This window comes from Zalophus californianus, chromosome 3 (genome assembly GCF_009762305.2).
Source record: "Zalophus californianus isolate mZalCal1 chromosome 3, mZalCal1.pri.v2, whole genome shotgun sequence".
NCBI classification, from domain to species: domain Eukaryota; kingdom Metazoa; phylum Chordata; class Mammalia; order Carnivora; family Otariidae; genus Zalophus; species Zalophus californianus.
Genome location: NC_045597.1, coordinates 78,740,193 through 78,762,898, shown reverse-complemented (window position 1 = coordinate 78,762,898; position 22,706 = coordinate 78,740,193). Strand labels below are relative to the sequence as shown.

General features: G+C 35.5%; 1 protein-coding gene across 2 annotated transcripts in view; it reads right to left on the bottom strand.

Annotated features, from left to right (window-relative positions):
• MICU2 (mitochondrial calcium uptake 2) overlaps window positions 1-22,706 on the bottom strand; it is a 173,599-nt gene that overhangs the window by 134,355 nt on the left and 16,538 nt on the right. For both annotated transcript variants that reach the window (XM_027590155.2, XM_027590156.2), the window contains exon 2: window positions 694-838. In XM_027590155.2, the coding sequence (XP_027445956.1) occupies window positions 694-838 (145 nt within the window). The remainder of the gene's footprint in view (window positions 1-693; window positions 839-22,706) is intronic.

Here is a 22,706-nt window from a genome sequence, read left to right as displayed (position 1 = left end):
ATTGAAAATGCCTTCCCAAGTCTTCGTAGTCTTTTTCAACTCAATTTACACTAGCCCTTATCAGTTGTCCCACATATAGCTACCTACAGGGCAGTACTTCCAGCACCTGACAGGTGTGAGGAAGGCAAGAAGTTTTCAGAGAACACTTTTATAATAGAGGGCACAGAGGATGGGGCTGTATTTACTCTCTGCAAAGTAAAAGGGACTAGTTTAGGTAATACAACTAAGAATTTCTAATATCATTTGGAATCATTAAAAGTTGATGGTTTACGAAATAAGATGACATAATTATAGCTTTTGGATTTTTGCTTCTCATTGCTCTAATCTGGTTTCATTCTTTGCCCAATTTAAAACATTAATACTACCAAAAACTAATATCCTAGATAAATTAATTATTCTATTAACATATTTAGTGACATTAAAAACTTACCTGTTTTCCCTTTGGCTCTTTAGAAAAACCCATAAAAAACAACTATTTCTTAGATAAATACATAAAATGTTTAACTACACTTGTGTCATGAAGAATGTAAAGTCTAAATAATAAGCAAATGCATGGTACAAAGAATTATAATTAAAATGAAGAAAAGCTGTTACCAATTCTGAAAAATAGAAGTTTTTCAGCCTTAATGTTTGATTTCTAAAAAAAAAAAAAAAAAAACCTTAAAAAACTTAAAAATGCAAAAAACAACTTACGTTCCATTTGGTCAAACATTACTGAAAAGAGGAAGTCTCGTGGTGTCATATAATATTCTCCTTCATGTTCCAGTGAAGAAAACTGCATGAAGCGCTGTTTACGAAGGGACAATTTTTCTCCCATCCCTCCAGAGTCAACATTTTCCTAAAAGAAAAAGAAATTGCAATTTAAGACTTTTTTCAGTATGATTCCCCAACTTAGCTACTTCTAGAATAATCTTTACAGAGTAGTTTTAGTGTTTAGTCTAACAATCTCCAAATTTTTCAAACATTCATTTAATATTTACTTGACTGTCTTACTTGCCACTCTTTCAAGCATGAAGATAAAACAGTGAATGATACTAACTTGAAGGTACTTCCATTCGAGAGTGGAATTAATTCATTAACAATTAATGAATACATATAGAAAATAAGGTGAGATAATAAGAAGTACCACAAAGAAATATTAAGCAGGATAAGAGAGTCATAAGGAGTAGTATCTTAGATAAGATACTCAGGGGAGGCCTTCCTAAAGAGGTGACATTTAAAGAGACTAAATGAGGTGCAGTTAGTGAGCCCTGGGGCTCTCTGGAGGAAAAGCATCCTAAGCAAGAGGTGAAGTAAATCAAAGACCATGAGATTCCTCTGTGTGTGTGTTTCTAGGTAAGCCTGGTGTCTTCAAGGAGCAGTGTGGCAGAAGATCAGATCAGAGAGAAAAGTAGAGGCAATGGGGCGCCTGGGTGGCTCAGATGGTTGGGTGTCTGCCTTTGGCTCAGGTCACGATCCCAGGGTTCTGGGATGGAGCCCGGCATCAGACTTCCTGCTTGGCAGGGAGCCTGCTTCTCCCTCTCCCTCTACTATTCCCCCTGCTTGTGCTCTCTCGCTTTCTGTGTCAAATCAATCAATCAATCAATCAAATCTTTAAAAAAAAAGGTAGAGGCAAAAGATCAAGTAAAGTTGTGCTTTTTCACAAAGATAAAATATATCATGTCTGATAAATAGCTCTGCTTTCAGAAATATATTTACATCATGGGTGGAGAGTGCTAAAAGGACAAGAACTGGTAAAATATTGTCAGTGTAAGAGTCTGGATATCTCAGGCAATGGCACCTAGACCTTGACTCAATGCTGATACAAACAATACTGAAATCTTTATTGCTAACCTTTTGTTGAGCACTTACTATGTGCTAGGGACTATACTAATAAAGCACTCTACATGAATTATTTAGTTAGTCCTCACAATAACTGAACAACAGATACTAAAGTAGATATGGCAACTAAAGGAAAGGGCACAGCCAGGATAAAAAACCAGGGGTGTCCAACTCAAAGTGTTTCAATCCCTTAACTACCACACTAACCTCCTATCCGTGGCTGGGCACTGTATCCTAGGCAAACTGGAAGAACACAACAGTTAACGTAAACACCAATGTCAATATAGCAATGTTGACACAAATGCGAGTATTATCTGTGAAATCCAAAAGCACACTCTCACCTTGGATTGCTTTCCTTAAAGCACTTCTGTGACCTGGACCACAACATCCTTCCTGGACACATACTTCCTTTTCACACTTAGTGCTACTGAACCTATTATTTACCCTGACACACAGTGATGTTCACTGACTAGAATTAAAATGGGGGAAAAATGTGAATTCCAGTTGCTTAAACCTCTGCATATTCAAAGCCAACAAAATTCGAAGCCAACAAAATTCAAAGTTAACAGCTCCTTTCTGGCTGATCTTGGTTTCCTGACTAGTATTAATTCTCTCTCCTTATTTTGAAAATTGCTTTCCTTGAGCAGCTAGTTGTATGCCTCTTTTGTGTTCTACACAGTGCATGCCAGAATACTGGACATATATTGAATACTCAATAATACTGGAATGATCTGAACCCGTATCTTCTTCAGAACCTGTCTATTCATGTCTTTCCTTTTCTTTCCCCTTAAATTACTACTATAAAAATGACTTGAGGCAGGCTTTGATTACATGAGTCCATACTCTTACATAATAATCAGAAAATTGAATTTTCTTAATACTCTGAACATTTTATACATGAGGCAGATACAGTAACAGATATATTATTATTTTATTTAACAAACTGATACTGAGTATATGCAGGAAAACAGTGGTAAACAAGACAAACATTAACTCCTACCAGAACACACTGAGTGTTTTGGCAATGAAATTATAGAAAGTATACAAATGAGATAGGGAAGGGAGGGTGGGTAAGAGTCTTCTCAGTAAATGTCACAGCACTGTCAAAGTCCTAGATATGAGAGAGAATACAGTGTATTAGAAGAACTGAAAGAAGTTGAGTAAGGATATATGCATTATTAACTTAGAGAACAATTCTATTTAAAATACTAAAATTAATATATAGTCTATTAAGAAATTAACAAAAGTAACTAACCCACATAGAAATATATTTCCAAATCCCTAAACAAATGCTGTCTTTCTTTATACTTCCTAATATCTAAGTTGTTCCTGACTGATTAAAAGAGTACCTTTTTATCCAACTCAATCCTTTTTGTGTAAATAAACTCTTCAAATTTCAACCAACTAAAAGGAGTCAATTACTCATTTATTCTCCTCCTCAAATGGTCTCATAGCAGGACGGACTATTGTTAACTCTGCCTCTCTTTGTTTTCACGTTGTCCTCCATCTTGCAGCAGTCCTACTCTTCCCTGGTATATTGAAAATGACCAAGAAGTAAAAACACAAACCTCCCACTCTTTTATAGCAAGACATGAAAACTATTTTCAAAGAAATCCTATTTTTTTCTTTTCGGAGATTTAGACCCTAAAAATCCCCCTATCTCATGATTACCAGTTTCCATATGCCTGTATGTCTGTAACTCGCACAAGCATGACATCTCTGAAGAATCTTGAGAAGAATCAATTATTCTGGGAAGTGCCATTTTAAATAATGGTTGGTTGGGTTGTCATTCCTTCCAATTTTGGTTAAATATCCTCTCTTGTGAACAAGAAAAAGTAGTGGAGGTAAAACGAAAACTCCCTTTCAAGGGCTGATTTCTGACCGTAAAGTTGTCATCCGAATTATAGGCCATGAATTTAGAAGGTCACTTATAAACAAATGACCTCCAAAACAAATCTGTCCTACCACCATGACTCCATTAGTAGATGGTGTGATTTACAAACATCTAACAACCCCTACCAACATCCTCACAATTCAATCTGGTATTGTGGCCTTTAATTCCTGTTACTTCATGGTATAAACAGACTATTCCCCTACCCCCAAATCTTTTAACTCCCATGCCAGCACTAATAATGTCTCTCTTTCTTCTTAATCCTTTCTATTATCTCTCACACTCTGCTTATTGAGTACCCAGCTATCACCTGGGGTCACCACCACTGTAGATTCTAATCCTACCACTTCTCTTATTGAATATAAAGTAGAAGCCCCCAAGTTACAATCTCTTACACTAGTCTTTCCCTGCATCCTCATCCACCCTTCAAGTAAATACTTAACTGAGCATCTACTAACTTGAGGACACTCTAGGAAGAGACAGAACACATATCAATCAAGACAGCAATAGGACAGTAGTTAATCCTGACAATAATAGCTAATGTTAATTAAACATGTAGTATATGCAAGGCAAGTGCTAACATCTTTACATACATGGTCTCACTCAACCTTCACAATAACCTTGAGACATCATCTTTATCAACCTCATATTACAAAAGAAGAAACCAAGGCTTGTCAAGGTTTACCAGCTTGCCTAGATTAACACAGCCAGTAAGCTGACAGCATAGGTGGTATGACAACCCCAGGCTCAACCACTATCCTATACTAGCTCCTCTAAGAATTATATAAATTAGGAAAACAAAGAAAGCAGTGTGGGTAATGATGGCTGAGGAAGCTCATGAAAACAGTGGGATTTAAGCTAGGCTCTAGAGAATAAAAATGACTACAACAAGAATTAGCCATCTTTTAGGCCTAGGCTAACCGTTGTCCACTTCCTAAATGGTATGTATTACTGCTCTTGTTCAATCAGACTTAAAGTAAGTAGGATTTCTAATATGTTTCTTCGCTACAATAAAATTTTTGTAGAGGGGAAAATATTGTTTTAAAGCTAGAGCTAGAGCTAATTGCTAGAGCTTTTGTAATTCCAAGCTGATGAATCAACAAATCAGTTTTATTTAGGTCACCTTTATCATAGTTGAATTTTAAGTTTATTTATTTATTTCTTTAGTAATCTCTACACCCAACATGGGGCTTGACCTCATGACCCTGAGATCAAGAGTCGCATGCTCCTCTGACCAAGCCAACCAGGTGTCCCAGTAGTTGAGTTTTAAAGTACATTTTAAAAGAGCACTATTATAATTCATGTGCAATATATATTTATGCTTACTTCATAGAATTTAGACAATTTACCATTTTTTATTGAAGTATAAACATGACACGTAATGTTACATTTAATATGCCATTTTTATTATTTTATTTCTGCCTTACTTCATTTGTATAACCATTTTGATAAAATCTCAGACTTACTGGATGGATTTAATTGTCAAGAATTAACAATTTTCCCTTCCTCCCCAACCCTTTCTTTCATCTCTGTGCTTTTCCTACTCACATGCTTGCATGCTCTCTCTTTTCTCACCTTCCCTTCCTTTCTCTCCTTCCCTTGCATGTTTTAGGTGGCTTTAGTTTATTTATTTTAAAAAATTTTAACTTAAGTAATCTCTACACCCAACATGGGGCTCAAAATTAAAACCTCAAGATCAAGAGTTGCATGCTCTACCGACTGAACCAGCCAGGCGCCCAAAAATCAGGAGTTTTCAGGGGGCTTTTAAAAAATTGTTAGCTGTTGTTCTCACATTCCTTGAACTATTATTGTTATTATTGTTATTGATATTTTTGTGGGTACTCATTTCCTTTAATCGCCACTCATTTTCTTTAGTCTCTTTCTCACTTTGGTATATGTGTGGCCTATCTGTGGTAGGTTGGGCTTGACAAACTGAACTAAGGCAAAGACAATGGCTTGTAGACTTTGGTGAGTGTAGTTAGAATATCAGTTTGGATGCAGACAATGAGGAGGAATAAAAAAGGTCAAAATATTAAAGTTATATCTGAGAGTAGTGATCTACGAGCAAATCCTAGCTTATCTGTATTGTTACCTATCAGGCAGTGAAAAGTTCATTAATTCATTCTCAAACATTTAAGAATCTCTTTTTTAAATTTAATTTCAAGTTAGTTAACATATAGTGTATTATTAGTTTCGAGGGTAGAATTCAGTGATTCATCAGTTGCATATGACACCCAGTGCTCATTATATCAAATGCCCTCCTTTTTTACAGAACCTCTTATGTGTCACTGTTCTACAGATATATGATGGATACTACGAGGTTTTCCTTTAAGGAGTTTACAAAGGGGACTGTTGGATAGCAAATAAATAATTAAGAACACTGTTCCTGAGGTCAAACTGCCTGGGATTCAAATTCTAGTTCTGTCACTTACTAGATATGTGACCTTGGACACATCTGTGCTTCATCTGACTGATGTGAAAAATGTGGAAACTGGAATCAAAGTGCCTGGATTTAAATCCCAGCTCTATCACTTGGCCAAGTTATATGACCCTTCTCTTTCACTTAACCCTAATTTGGAAAATGGAGAAAATAGTAGTATCTACGTCAAAGGGTCTTTTATTTATTTTTTTATTCATTAAAAAAAGTTAAGTATAATTAACATACAATGTTATATTAGTTTCAGGTATAACAGCATATTGATTCAACAATTCTATACATTAATCAATGCTTACCACAACAAATGTAGTCACTATCTATCACCATACAAGTTATTACAATATTATTGACTACATTCTCTATGCTGTACCTTTTCATCTCTGTGAATTATTCAAAGTCTTTTAAAGAATGAGTGTTCAATGAAATAATACACATAAAGCCCTTAACATAACACCCAGCACATTCTAAGAGGTTTGTGTTTTTACTTCTTGGTCATTTTCAATATACCAGGAAAGAGTAGTGCTTTAGAAGGTTAGCTATTACAACTATGATATCATAATTTTAATAAATGCTCTAACAGGAAATATTAAAAAAAAATCTGTGAGAAGGCAGAAAGAGGACCAATTATCTGCCTTGTTACTTGGAAGACTTCTAAGAAAGGCATCACAGAGAAGGAGATAGTTGAACCAGATCACAAAAGAGGAGTATAAGGAACTACTGCACAGCAAATTATAGTAAAGTCAGTTCTGAGCTTTGGGCTGCCAGATCCATGGTGTAGGTCTCTGGGGTACATGAAAAAAATGGATCAAAGAGGAGAAGAGCAGACATATTATACTGGAAAGATCATCTTGACTACTGACATCTTCTTTTGTTAATATATACAATAGTCACCATATATGTAAGACACTGTAACCTACATGGCTGATTTATAGGATATCTCATACCATGATTCAGCACTTACTCTTAACCTATACATCAATCTAATAAACTTGGGTTATTAAGTTTCAAAATCCCAGCACATTAAAAACATTAAGTTATACATGTTAGAGTCACATATACTGATGGCAGATGGGAGATCTAAATAGCCTGACAGTGACATAGGAGAGAAAAATAATGTAAAACAGAAATGGCTGCAATAGTCTGGACCAACCACGGTTAAACAACCAATCAGTGGCCTCTAGGTCTATTTATGGTGATGATCTTCAGGCACCGAGAAACTGCTAATTATGTAGGGAATGTTCTATTAAAAATGTATGAAAATATGTAACACAGTTTAACTGCTTTAAATGCATATCTTGCATAAAAAGGATGTTTAATTACTTACAAGGGTAATTTTAGTCATCTGGAAGATTCACTCACATGCACACTCCCAATGATGCTATATAAATTCAACATTACTGTCTGATCTATTACACATCCAAAGTACTTTGTAGAGTGCTTGTTATATAAAAATACCAGGGCTATGTTTATATAAACTGAAAATGATTAGAATCGTGACTGAAAATGGAATGTCTTTCAGAAAAATATAAGTAGAAATAGTTTGGGCTTGTCATAAATACTATTATATGTCAAAGAAAATTAGACCACAGGATGTAAATCTCTTTATCTTTCCAATATTGTTAACATACACTTTAAAATTTTTTAATTAATTTATTTTTATTTTTATTATATTATTATATATTATATATATTATATATATATATTTTTTAAATTTTAGTATGTTATGTTAGTCACTATACATCATTAGTTTTTGATGTGGTGATCCACGATCCACTGTTTTTGTATATCACCCAGTGCTCCATGCAGTACATGCCCTCCTTAATACCCATCACCGGGCTAACCTATTCCCCCTCCCCCCTCCCCTCTAAAACCCTGTTTGTTTCTCAGAGTCCATGGTCTCTCGCGGTTCATCTCTCCCTCCGATTCCCTCCCTTCATTTTTCCCTTCTGTCTCCTAATGTCCTCCATGCTATTCCTGATGTTCCACAAATAAGTGAAACCATGTGATAATTGACTTTCTCTGCGTGACTTATTTCACTTAGCATAATCTCCTCCAGTCCCATCCATGTTTATGCAAAAGTTGGGTATTCATCCTTTCTGATGGCTGAGTAATATTCCATTGTATATATGGACCACATCTTCTTTATCCATTCATCTGTTGAAGGGCATCTCGGCTCCTTCCACAGTTTGGCTATTGCAGACATTGCTGCTATGAACATTGGGGTGCATATGGCCCTTCTTTTCACTACATCTGTGTCTTTGGGGTAACTACCCAGGAGTGCAATTGCTGGGTCATAGGGTAGCTCTATTTTTAATTTTTTGAGGAACCTCCACACTGTTTTCCAAAGTGGCTGTACCAACTTGCATTCCCACCAAGAGTGTAAGACGGTTCCCCTTTCTCCACAACCCCTCCAACATTTGTTGTTTCTTTCCCTGCCCATTTTTGCCATTCTAACTGGTGTAAGGTGGTATCTCAATGTGGTTTTGATTTGAATTTCCCTGATGGCTAATGATGATGAACATTTTTTCATGTGTCTGTTAGCCATTTGTATGTCTTCTTCAGAGAAGTGTCTTTTCATATCTTCTGCCCACTTTTTGACTTCATTATTTGTTTTTTGGGTGTTGAGTTTGAGAAGTTCTTTATAGATCTTGGATACCAGCCCTTTATCTGTAGTGTCATTTGCAAATATCTTCTCCCATTCTGTGGGTTGCCCCTTTGTTTTGTTGACTGTTTCCTTTGCTGTGCAGAAGCTTTTTATCTTGATGAAGTCCCAAAAGTTCATTTTTGCTTTTGTTTCACTAGCTTTTGGAGATGTATCTTGAAAGAAATTGCTGTGGGCGACGTCAAAGAGGTTACTGCCTATGTTCTCCTCTAGGATTTTGATGGATTCCTGCCTCACATTGAGGTCTTTCATCCATTTTGAGTTTATCTTTGTGTGTGGTATTAGAGAATGGTCAAGTTTCATTCTTCTGTATGTGGTTGTCCAATTTTCCCAGCACCATTTATTGAAGAGACTGTCTTTTTTCCATTGCATATTTTTTCCTGCTTTGTCGAAGATTATCTGACCATACAGTTGAGGGTCCATATCTGGGTTCTCTATTCTGTTCCATTGGTCTATATGTCTGTTTTTGTGCCAGTACCATGCTGTCTTGGTGATCACAGCTTTGTAATATAGCTTGAAATTGGGAAACATGATGCCCTCAGCTTTGTTTTTCTTTTTCAACATTTCCTTGGCGATTCGGGGTCTTTTCTGATTCCATACAAATTTTAGGATTGTTTGTTCCAGCACTTTGAAAAATGTCATTTGAATTTTGATCAGGATGGCACTGAAGGTATAGATTGCTCTGGGTAGCATAGACATTTTAACAATGTTTATTCTTCCAATCCATGAGCATGGAATATTTTAACATACACCTTTAAAAGAACTTACCACCAGTGTATTCTTAGTCATAACGAGGTATCACTTACAGGAAAAGCATCTACAAACAGCATTTCAGTATGCTAACATATAGGTTTGGAGGATTTCAGGATGTCAAGAGAATGGGACTGCTTTTTCCTAGGGCTAAATCAATTCCTTTCAAAGATAAAAAGTATTATAAGGCAAACCATAATTTTGACTATTTAGGATATAAATGTCAGCATAGACATCAATATTCATGTCTAAAATCCTTCTAAGTAGTGAGGGCTGTTTCAATGCTCTGGAGAAAATATCAGCACCAGAGGAAGTTGGACTCGCCAGGTATTAAAGGATCTACTACATAAACAAGTTTTCCCTTTGGATTTTTGGTTTTTAATCTCAATCAATATAATAATCCACTTGAAAATAAAATCTGGGAAGATCCTTTCTACTATACTAGTTTCCTCTAAAAAAGGGGGTATAAGGTACCTTCTAGAGAGAGTTAACTCCTAATAAAATCAAAGGGTCATTAAAAACAAAACAAAAAAACCAAAACCCAAAATACTGATGAGAAAGTGTAAGTAAAAGTTCTTAAAACCTCCTTCCCACAACATGACAAAAAACCAAAAAGCAGTAAGTACAGCCATACTGATGCTAGCTAGCTCCTAATCTCCTACTTTAAACTGGTCCTAGAAGGATCTTCTGATAATTTGGATCAAATGGTAAGATAACACTAGGACTGAAAATTAATTTCTTCTTCCAGAGAGGAGTGCCATGTAAGGGAGAGAGGTTGAACCACGGGAGGTTGAAATTCTGAAATTCCTCACTGGTTAGGGCCACCCTGTAGAGCTGTGTGCACTGCACAACTCTAAGGGGCACCATTCACTGGAATCACCATGCAGTTGTCCAGCAAATGGCAGGTAGCAAAGTGCGCTGAGGAAGGGGTATGTTTTTCTAATCTGTACAAAGTTACCATATGGGACAGGGGTAGTGCTGTCACTGATGTTTCCCAGTTTGAAGGGACTGTGCAGGCCAGAGAAAAGTAGCTCCTGTCACTCTCTGCATTCACTATAGGCCCAACGGTTGTCCTTTTTTCCCTCCTGTGTTCTGTCAAAGGTGGGCCAGCATCAGCAAGTTATGACTTGGTTGGGCAGAGGGAAATACTGTATTCATGACAACAGATCCCTCAGGCAGCTAAATGATTGAACAGCTGATATAACTATTAACATCCTGTTCTTTGGCTAATATTCTAACACAAATATAAAAAGAGTGCTTAGATCAGGATGGAAAGGAGTCAAGGATAAACATTCACATTGTTTGAGGCAAACAACGTATTTGGCTGGAACATCTGTTAAAAACCTATGGTTGGGCCTATGCAAATTCTGTGAGAAAATATGAAGATGAACAATAAGAAACAATGAACAATGAAAATCACATTCTGAAAGAAAACAAGAAAGAGTTATAGGAAATGAAAGTGGCAACTTTATAACATCAGAGAGCAAAGATAAGATGCAAGACAATAGAAATAAATACCTGAAAAAGGAGTTGGTCTAGCTAACTAAGAGGAAGACACCATTATTAACCTTAAAATACTTTAAGAAACAGAAAAGATTAAAATCAACCTTGCAGAAAATATATGGACTATGTGATAGGAAAAAAAAAATCACACAAAAGGCAAAGAAAATCACAAAGAAAAGCAATCAGGGAAAAGAATATGCACATGTATGAAAGACGCAAAGGACTCAACTTATGAATAACTGCTGTGCTCCTGGAAGAGAAAAGAGCAAAATCAAACATCAATTTCCAAAATACAGTGGGGAAAAAAAAACTTTACTGAAATGAAGACTAGAATTTGCTACTCTGTTTGCCACTGCCCTACATGTATGTACTTTGGGTTTGAATAATCCTAGAAGACCTGAGGGGACACTGATCAGTTTTAGTCTTTCAGAAAACCTAAATAAGGTACATGTTAGAAAATCTAAATAAGGTTAAAACCACAATGCCCCTATTGCGGGATATCTTAAAAACTGTTTTCTAAGTAGTTAATACAAAAAAAAAAGGGACAATAAAAGATGTCATTTATTTCTCAGGTTATTCTTCAAAGACATGTATCACTCTTACATGTTATGTGGGGAAATGAAAGCAGTGCCCAGGGGAGAGCACACTGAAGCTACTCAACCTGAAGGGCTGGAAAAAACTTTTTTGCTCTTCCTTATCTCAACTTATTTACTGCAGTTCGAGAGAACTGTTCCACTAGGAATGGACTAACCATTATTAATCTCAATCTTTATCTGAATAATGAGATTTCATAAGAAACTTCTACAAATCTACTCTGTTGGCTAATGTATACTGTTACACATAAATAACCAATGGACTGGCATGAGGGAAGCAGCTGCTAGAGGAACTAGCTCCCCAGAAAGAAGAGTACAGAATGCAGTGGTGGAGATCAAAGAGCTGCAGAGGGCCTGTTGGTGGCTCTCTGTTATCTGAAACCCACCAGAGACCGAATTTAGAGTCTTGGTAGGTGGAAAGTGATGGCAGTGGGGATGAATTCCTATTACCGTAACTATTTGCTTCTCAAACCTGCATCTAAAGCTAAATACATGGGAAAGGAGGGGCAGCTGAAACGCTGGGATTTGGGGCTACACTGAACACGTGAGAACCATCCACATGGTTCTGGTTATATATAAAATGCTCCATGGATTTCAAGGATTACTTGTAATGCAGGAAAAAATGTGACAAAGGAATTAAGAGCAATGAGTGATGTGAGCTGGATAAAAGAGATCTTTGAAAGCTGATGACTTCTGTTAAAACATTTCTCTAGTTTATTGCCTTTAAAGCAACAGGTGCTTCACCATTCTGTCTCTACATTTTATCCACGAAGTGACAAATCTGAAAAAGTCCGTTCTGTTCTTTGTTGGACATTCTTTGGTTCCTGCATTCTCGGGAAGAAAGTCAGAAAAGAAAGCCTTCCTTGCAATGCTTTTAATATATCCAATATACCCTACAATGTATTAGATAAGATGTAGTAAAACCATATTCATTTGGGACCTTTATTTTGGAATTTGTAGCAGTCTGGATACAATGTAATTGCTTTGTTGTCTTTGAACTTTCTGTGGCTAATTGAAAGACTATCTTTTCTTCTTAGGAAAACTTTACAATTGGAAAATTGCAGTCATTAAAACTTTTCCATTTTGTTCTGAATGGGGGAGATTTTATTGTACATGAAACAAAGCAGTGCCAGACTAAATTAGAAATATTCACTGCATAAGCTGTATTTCACAATAAACTCTACAAAATGACAGAGTATTAGCCAAGGAGACAAAAGTCCCTCCTGGGAGACCTGGAAGCTCTGGGAACTACATTGGGTGGCTTTTGAACATTGTCTGATTTAGTGATGGCCTACTCTAGACTTCTTCCCAGAGATTCAAAGAAAGCTAGTGTGACTTTTCTTAGATAAACACGGTAATGAAATGGCACAAGCTTATATATATTAATTAATAAAAAAAAAACCCCACAGAATTCTGTGTAAAGAAGTGGCCACTGTCAGGAGATGCTGGTAAGTAAAAAAAAAATAAGCATCTTAGTAACTGATTTCTCTTTCCTGATGAGATCACTGAGCAGAATACTCACTCTCCCTTCCTCCATAATTACCTTGCAGGAGGCACATAACTACATAAATTTTTGTTTACGCTCTTAACGAAAAGTTTAAATTAGGCTTCACATGATTAAAAAAAAGACGAGTCTTAACTTAAAACTTCAATACCCTTCTAAAGTTTCATCAATATCACTCATTGAAGCCATAACTAAACATTTTCCTTAGGAAATGATGGAGTTACTTCAGCTTATTACCCCACCACCCCCACGCCCACACAGAAGGTAAATATTACTTTGTGAACTCTATCTACAACTATTCAACATGAACTTATTTAAGAAACATCATGTGTCTCCTATGACCAAGCATTGTATAGAGGTAAAATGAAGAGACATTCACTTTCTAGTGGGGGAAGCATAATGGAATGGAAGGTGGGAAGTGCTAGACAGTAGTGTGAAAGGACCAACTAGCGTTTAGCAGATGTGTATGTCTCACAAGGATAAATTTCAAACTGTGATAACTATTTTTCAATGTTATTTATCAACCATGACATTTTGACTTCTTACTTTTCAAAAAGGAGATATGCACCAGACTACTATTTTTCAAGATGATACAATTAAATTTAAGTAGAAAACTAGCAACAGGTCTAGTCTCAGTAGATTTATCGGGATTGTGATCTATCTTCTTAGGAAGCAGATCAGGAACAAGGAACCTTTTGTGATGGAAGATGGATCTAATTTCTGGAACCTTACATATCCATGCGAAAAGGTCTCCTCAAAACTGAGAATTTCAGGTAAGCCTGGGGAAAGTGCTGCTATCAGAGAACGGAGTGATAAACAGAGGATACCACTAGAGATATCAACATTTAGGATATTGTATCTTACAACACATGACACAGTATGGAGCAAAGAAGGGATGGCTTAAAGGATCCCTCTCTCCTCCCTCCCACCCCTTCGTGGGGAACAGCTGCAGTCTGTAGTCTAAGTATTTTATAGTTTGGGACTGCAGAAGGAAAGTAATTCATTCCTATAGTATTCTGCACTGCTTTCCCCTCAGGTTCCCACATTCTCTGTGATCTACTCAGACTTCCATATCCCCAGTCCCCAGCAAAAGACAGCCTGTCCCCTCAGTCAACAGGAAACTCATTATAAGGATGGCTGTTAAAGCTTGTGGCTGAATATTGATAGCAATTTGCCTATCACCAAGCCCCTTAAGTCCCACACCCTAACCCTACCCAAAATTTGGTCAAAGACTGTAATTATTTTTGAAAACAGCAATATGTTGTTTGTATAAAAAAAGAAATTGTACTGAAAACAAAAATAAAACAGATTTTTAAAAAAACCTTCAGGTAAACATGGAAAGGTAACGAAAACCTGAATGAAGGGGCAGATTTGCAATCTCTAAGAACAAAATTACATTTCTATTTAAAAATTTCATTGGTACTATTATTATTTTTTAATGAACTGGGTCTTGGTGCAAAATAAATATTGTACTAACTTAAAATGCCAACCTTAGTTTTGTTCATTGCTCATATGATTTTCCTAAAACTGATTGGCTTGCTGGTGTCCTTAGCTTCAGTACTGACCTGGCTACCCTTTGATGAGCTTCAAAAAACCCTTACTGCATACCTTTCTAGAAGACAGATTAAATAACCACTTTCTGCTTCTGACTGTAATTAAAACATTTTACAAAGCTAAGCATGTAATATAGTTAGTTGTTTCTTGTCCCTCTTTTCATTTGGCTAACTTATTTGTTAAGAATTAATTCTGGCAGTTACTGTTCTAGGAGTCCTTCCTCGAGTACCCATTTTGGGTTAGGTAGCCTCTCAGCAGAAGCACAGAGAATCCTCAGTAAATTTTTATTAAGTCCTAACGACTCTGTACTGGAACTGTCTGTGGCCCCATACAAAGAATTCTTTAAGAACAGAAAATATCTTTTTTCCCATCTGTATCACCAATGCATTAACCAATACATGGTTAATATTGCTAAATGGTTAAAAAAAAAAGTGTGGCAGGAATGCATGGATCTTTATAAATGGGAATCAATTCCCAACTCAGAGTGTGACATTAAAAAAATAATTTAAAAGATTTTAGTTTTTGAATATGCAAAAGTTTGTTTTTTGTGTTTACATATGTTAAACCATAATTTATTGAAATATCTTTAGATAGCTATGTATGTACGTTGTCATGTGTAATTAATTGCACTAAAGAAGTCTACACACAAATGGAAATGAAGGCCCTTTGTTTCCTTTTATTATAACCACAAATTACTGCATCCTGTTACGTACTTCAGATTTAAAGAATGCCTTCCTAATAAGAGGAAAGAGGTAAAGCCACTGACAGGTGGTGGCAGTGTTAACCATACCAAAGAACACTGTTTTATTTTTTGCCTATCATAGAAATCATGGAATCTCAGAAACAGAATGCTCTGAAACTGGATTATACCAGCTGCTTCACACTCTCCTGTAAGTAAATATGAATGAATGATCTAACGGATTTCGGGCCTTATACCATGTTTGGATTAGGTTTTAATGGATTTTTTTTTTCAGCTTTGGCTTGAAGTTCACTGAAATAACTTAATGCAGTATATTTATGATAAAATTTTGTTATTAGAATGTACTTGTAGGAAATGAGCAGGGGATGAGCCAGACATTTTACCAAGCATTGGCAAAACAGGTAGAGTTTACTAGCAAAGGTACTAAGGTGCATGCCATCTGTGTATCTGTTGATATCTGTAAATTACACTACCAGTAAATAAAGTAATACGTAGATTACACAATACAAAAAGACAACTAATACACAGATATGACTATATATTTTGGCAAATTATTATTCAAGCGAATCACTTAAGACCTGGCAAAGATTTGCCTAAATCTCCCTTTCTACTTTTACCTTATTCTTTGGACAAATTTCATGAGAAGATATCCATGCTCTCATTCAGTAATTTTTGAAAACAGTGCAACAGTGAAGATTTAAAAAGATTCCATAATAGAATTTGCTATATACTGATTGGAAAACCAAACAGATTTTTTTTTTTTTTTTTTTTGCTTTAAGGTAGTACCAAGCATAACTAAAGTAAACAGCTGCTAAATAAAAAAAATGGAAAAGAATTTTCATTTACTAAGTTAGCAGAATTGTTAGCATTTGCCTAGGCAACAGTGAGGTGTGTACTGAATATGAAATTCTCTGGGTGCATGTTAAAGAAAAATCTTTATCTTGGGACGCCTGGGTGGCTCAGTCGGTTGGGCATCTGCCTTTGGCTCAGGTCATGATCCCAGAATCCTGGGATCGAGCCCCGTATTGGGCTCCTTGCTTCGCAGGGAGCCTGCTTCTCCCTCTGCCTGCCACTCCCTCTGCTTGTGCTCTCTCTCTCTGACAAATAAATAAATCTTTAAAAAAAGAAAAAAAAAATCTTTATCTTGACCCCTGAGAACTTTAGAATCTTACATAAGAAAACAAAACCAGTGAAAACCTGTAGTTGATGATAACTTGTTACATATGTACTTTAAGGGTAGGCATGGACAGAACTAGCACTTGGGTAATCTTGTTAAAATTTATTTGGTGATAATTTACTCCTGTACTCTTTATAACTAAGAGAATAACTAGTTAAATCTTGGGAAGCCTGGGGGAAAGAAGGAAAAGATATATTTGTAGGCTAGAATAAACACAGCCTGAAAGGCTGAAATGACTCAGGGAACCCCAATCTCCAAACTTGGAATTGTTAGGGAAGTCTCAAAGAATAATTGAATATTTAAAGACTTGGATGGATTCTGTCACTTCTGGTGTAAAATTAGTTTCTAAATATTTATGGCTATTGGTTAGATACTTTTAACTTATAAACTTTAAAAAACTTATATATGGGGGCGCCTGGGTGGCTAAGTCAGTTGGACGTCTTGGTTTCGGGTTGGGTCGTGGTCCTGGTGTTGTGGGATCGAGCCCTGCATGGGGCTCCTGCCTTGGCACAGAGACTGCTTGGGACTCTCTCTCCCTCTCCCCACTCCTCTCTCTCTCCCTCTCTAATATAAATAAATAAATCTTTAAAAAATACTTTATATATGTACTACATACTACCAATATTAATAATATTCCTATGAACTTATAAGTAGACTCCTTAGGCTCTGAGAACTTGAATAACCCAACCCACTCACAGGCTAGAGGGTAAACAGAATAAAATTGAAGATGCTCCCTCAGAAAATGAGCCTTTAATATTTAAAGGAGAGGGATATGGTAATTGACAAAGGTGGTGTACCATTTATAAAGCTATACACAGGATAAGCTAGTATAATAAGGCTAATAGAACATACACTGGGCTAGAAAAGAGAATGTACAGAGTCAGAACAGAAGTGAAGAACTGATGAGAGGGAAGCGTAAATATGAAAAAGTAAAGGTAAATACCATAAATTATCTGATTTGAGGGTAAAATTGAAAAGCTAGGAGAAACGCAGTGAGACGTGATAGAAGCAGTGACCCAGAGATAACTTTAGATATAACATTTCATAATATGAAGAAAGACCAATATTAAGAAGCCAGAAGGGAAAAGAGATGTAACCTAAAAAAATCAGAACAGAGGCTCTAAACTCTACACCACATGGTCATATTTCTTGGTGTTTGTAACTCCCTGAAATTTCATGTGAAAATGTATATGCACTTTGAAAACAAAGCATATACCTTTTATCACATTCTTAATAGATTCACAACCTATTCAAAGATTGACAAATCAGCAAAAGTGATAATATAGTAAAATACCATGATTAGTAAAATAAAATGCTCCAATTTTAAGCACTGCCCATATCAGAATAATGTATATAGTTAACTATAAATAACTGAGATGACTTTCAGACTCAATCTTTTTTCAACATATAGTTGTAGGGATCTCTCTCTCTCTCTCTTTTTAAAAGATTTTATTGATTTATTTGAGAGAGAGCACAGAGGAGAGTGAGAGGCAGAAGCAGACTCCCCGCTGAGCAGGGAGCCCACTGCGGGGCTTGGGTCCCAGGACCTGAGCTGAAGGCAGATGCTTAACTGACTGAGCCACGCACGGGCCCCTGCAGGGATCTCTCAAAATTTAAAGGGGGAAAAAAAAAAGCTTCCCAAATAGGAGTAAGTATAAAATGAGAAATCTATTAATTCCAGGTCCTTTAAAAATGTCTTACATTTCCCACCAGCTAAAGTAGATTAATTTAAATAAAGAATAAGCAATTGCAGTCTAGCCAGAACAAAGCAATGTACTAAAGGACATCTCTGCTATATACAAATACCAAATAAAAGCTTGGTCTTAATAAAATCTTATATGTCTATCTGCACAACTCCTTAAAAATTGAGGTACAAATGAAATACAACACTATAACGCACAATTCTGATTTTTGTATCACTATACTTTTCCACCGATATGTTGCTAAAGCCATTGTAGGTTGCTTTCCCCAAACTAGGCACTACTCTATATAAGGAAACTGTCATCACACTAAGCATAATAAATTCTTAACAGCTTTTAGTAGAAAAACTAAAGAGAAATATGGATAAGAAGAGACTGGACAGCAAGGACATGGGGCAAGAGACAGTCCCTAAAAGGGCAAAGACAGCTCACTTTCATTAACTTTATTTCTGTAACATGAAAAAATAGTATTTTGTTAATAAGTCTTCCAAAATTTTAAGAAAAACCTTCCTACTCAAGATATAAAATCCAAAACTTTAACAATGACAATTTTTTTAAGTCATAGTAAAGAGAAGCTGGTTTTTACACATTCCTTTTTGCCCTTTCAATTTTCTATAATATACACAAATTTCAAGAAAAAAAAACAATGTAAGTAATCTTTAAGAATCAAGATGGAGCCAACAGCTCCAACTCCCTTCCTAAGATATTTCAAGGAATCTCAATAACCACAATAAAATAGTATTTTGATACTGTTTCAAGAAGCTATCTTTTCATGACTGTAATTTAAGAAGGATTTAATCACTGCCTAGTGGTCAAGTGCACTCTTGAAACTCAAAGTCCTAATTTAAAAACAAAACAATTGTAGTACTACATAAAAAAGTCAATTACAGATAAAACATGATTAGTTAGTATTGCGTTTGTGTCTTTGGCTCATATTATTCCACCGACTGTCCACTTTCTATTGCAATGGTTTCCTGGTTTTAAAGCCCAATGTTTGTTTATAATCACTCTTTTCTGGCTTGCCATTAAAGTATCTTACACTTGGTATGTCTACTAGAAGAGATAAGGCTTTCATATTATACTTCGATGTATGTAGGACTGATAATCAGATGAGCCTTTAGAAGGTGCTCAGCTGTTTACTGTTTTTCCTTTGCAATATGCAGTCACAGCTATGTGGACATATATTGAAGCAACACATAAAAGTAGTACTATACTACAACAGCAGTCTCCTGACATGGACTTCAACCCTGGAGCAATTCCAAGCAACTCCCCAGGACTGTGGGTTTAAACAGAGGCAGAAGCCACATTAGGGCTCTTCTTCTGTTTTGAGCTGGTTCTTAACTGGGCAATTATGACCAAATTAAACTGGAAAAAAAAATTGTCTTTAAAACACTTTTAATAGTGTGATTTTAATTTCTTGGTATTTACACTGCACACACACACAAAATATAGAAATCAACCCATTTTTAATTTTTTATGTATAATCTTCTAATTGCATATACTAGCAAATGAGAAAAATGACACGATACTCCCAAACAGATTTAGTAAGTCAATCATATTTTGCTTTGAAATATCTAGAACAATTTGTGAAAAAACACTGCACTTTACTATTTAAGGTTTATTATGTCTAATTTAAAAAATGCTTTGCATTTCCAAGGCAGATACCAGCTAAGTCATGAAGAACTGAGGAGGGAGATGCTTGGAACTCACATGTAATAGGAAACAAGGTATAAAGTTTCTAGTACATAATACATGAATCATACAATATATGTGGATAAATTTAAGACTTTACAAGGCTGTATTTCTTAATTAATAGTAACCACAACTTTCATTCTACATATCACACATTCATGGAACTTTCATAGATGTCAATAAAAATTTTCTACATGGACCAGGCTGTATTTAAACATATGATTCATTAAGTATTATTTCTAGAGAGAAATTATTTATAATTTGAAACATTTAACATTCTTACTCAATTTTTAATTCATATACTGCCACTACTGGTGGTTTACGATATGTTTATGCAGTTGTAATTCATAAAACTCTACAATTCACAATAACAAGAGCATTAATGATCTACTAGAACCTATGTTTTATAGAATAAGGGCAAACAGAATTTTTTCCTTGGGTTCAGCTAAACAAATATAATTGCCAAAGGAAAGATTAAAATACACTTCTGCTTTGATATTACAATTTGTTTTTATTTTTTTCCTTGGTCCACGCACCCCCGAGAAAAGTACCACAAAAGATTTACAGTAGGATATATAAGTACTGTCCTATTATACAAGGAAGGAAAGTAAGACAACCTCTCATTCATGTAGGACAAATAGCTATGCCAAAAGCACAAATTACATCTAATTACAGGGTATAACTTTGTCATCTTTCTTTTCATAATCTAGCCATTTACACACTTTGATTTTTTACTTCCATTTGGGTTTATTAACATCAAAGCTTTGTCATCATTTATCTGTTTCTAGAGACATTTTTACCTGAGGCAATAAAGAATAAAAACGTCTTTGCATTCTTGCTTTACTGTTGACTAAAGAAAGCTTTAGTCTTCACTGGCCTTTCAGCGTTTCATGGTTATTAAACTTCTGAATGTTGCTGTAAAGTTTACTGCCCTTGGCATATCAATTTTAAAGGTACTATCATTAAACCCAATGCACTGCACACATATACACTCCAAGTATACTCCAGTAAGTTCATGTTTTACCCATTGCTAATGGTATTATTAATGTCCTTTACCCTCTTTTCACAAAAATAATCACCACAAATATAGTCAGACAACCTGGAATAAAAGAAAGCAACACCAATTTAATTTTATGAATTGTATAGGGTTGTCACAGCAAATTAAAATAGCTCCACTGTTTTAATTACATGATTGGGGTTTTTAAATTATTCATTGATATATAACAGAAATGCATTACATTTAATGAAATTTGCAAATTCACGTCCCAATTAATATATTTGGCAGTTTAAACACAATGATCCACATTCCTTGCTTTTATTTATCTAAAATTTCTGACCATTTGTTTAAGTCGGGTCGTACCCACAAAATATAAAATATGAGTTCAAATGTGAATTTAAATATTACCAGAGGAAAATAAACCAACCTTGGTGTTCTCTTACTACTTTAGACTTTAAATATTCTAAAATGTAATACCATGGTACAGTATATTACTTATATTAAACTCATAGTACAAATTTTTCTTCAAAATAACTTATGATACTTTTAAGCAACACTGGAAAAACTCACCAAAACAAAGCCATTAGAATTTTATGGTAATTAGTCCTATAATCATTGTAACTGTTGTTTCTAAGCTCTCATTCTTCATGAACTCTGTTATTCCCTTCCCACTATCTTTATGGGTTTTTCTCTCTAGTGGCAATCTTTATAGATTCCTCTGACATGGCCCATTTTTCCAGAGCAGTTCACAACCAGGCTCTTTCTGCCTGTTTGTTTTTTAATAGAAGGAAAGTGTGGAATTAGGTCTATAGCCAGCTTCTGGGACTAACCAAACCCTTTGCTTTCACTCCTGTTACAACAGAAGAAGAATCCTTTTTACTGTCAAAAGTCCAACCTTTCTACCTGAGGTCTTGACTCCATATAACTTCCTTTCTCAAAGACTTCAACCTATAATTACCCCCTCACAGATCTGTAACAATTTTTGTCTCTTTATTACATCATTTTATCAGCAAATGTCTTCTATTGTCTTACATTTTAAAAACAAAACCTTACTTTGGTTTCATATCTTGTGTCTTCTTGAATATCCTCTACAGTAACACTTGTAGAATGAACTATCTATTCATATTTTTTGCTTCCTTACTTCACCATCTCTCAACACATTCCAATTAAATTTCTGTCCCCAGTATTTCACTGAAATTCCTCTTGTCAAGGTCACCAACACCTTCCCTACTGCCACACCCAAAGCCCAACTTTCTGTTCTCACCATCTCAGCAGCAACAGACTTAAGTGGGCACCCGCTCCTTGAACGGTTTTCTCAGGACTATACTGTAATGGTAAGCATTTTGCCACTTCCCTAGTATTTTTTGGTTATGCAAACGTCCCACTTTGAGATTATAAAAAACTGCCATATGAAACTTCTTGCTATACTTCTAACCATAATGATGCTACAGTATCCTCTTTATGAAACAGTAGAAAATAACTGTTTTATTCCCAGATTTAGTTGTTTCTAAGCAACCGACTACTATGAAGCATATAACTAGCCTGTTCTCCTCTTTGAACTTGTTGCTAAATTTAAGATCAAATTTATGATTAACATCAAATGTAACACAAGATCTTATAGCATTATTTTAATCTTTTCTATAACTTCATCTGTATGCTATTTTTCTTTCCATTTAAAAATTATTGCCCACAATAGCACTTTTCTAAGCCATTTAAAATCCTCTC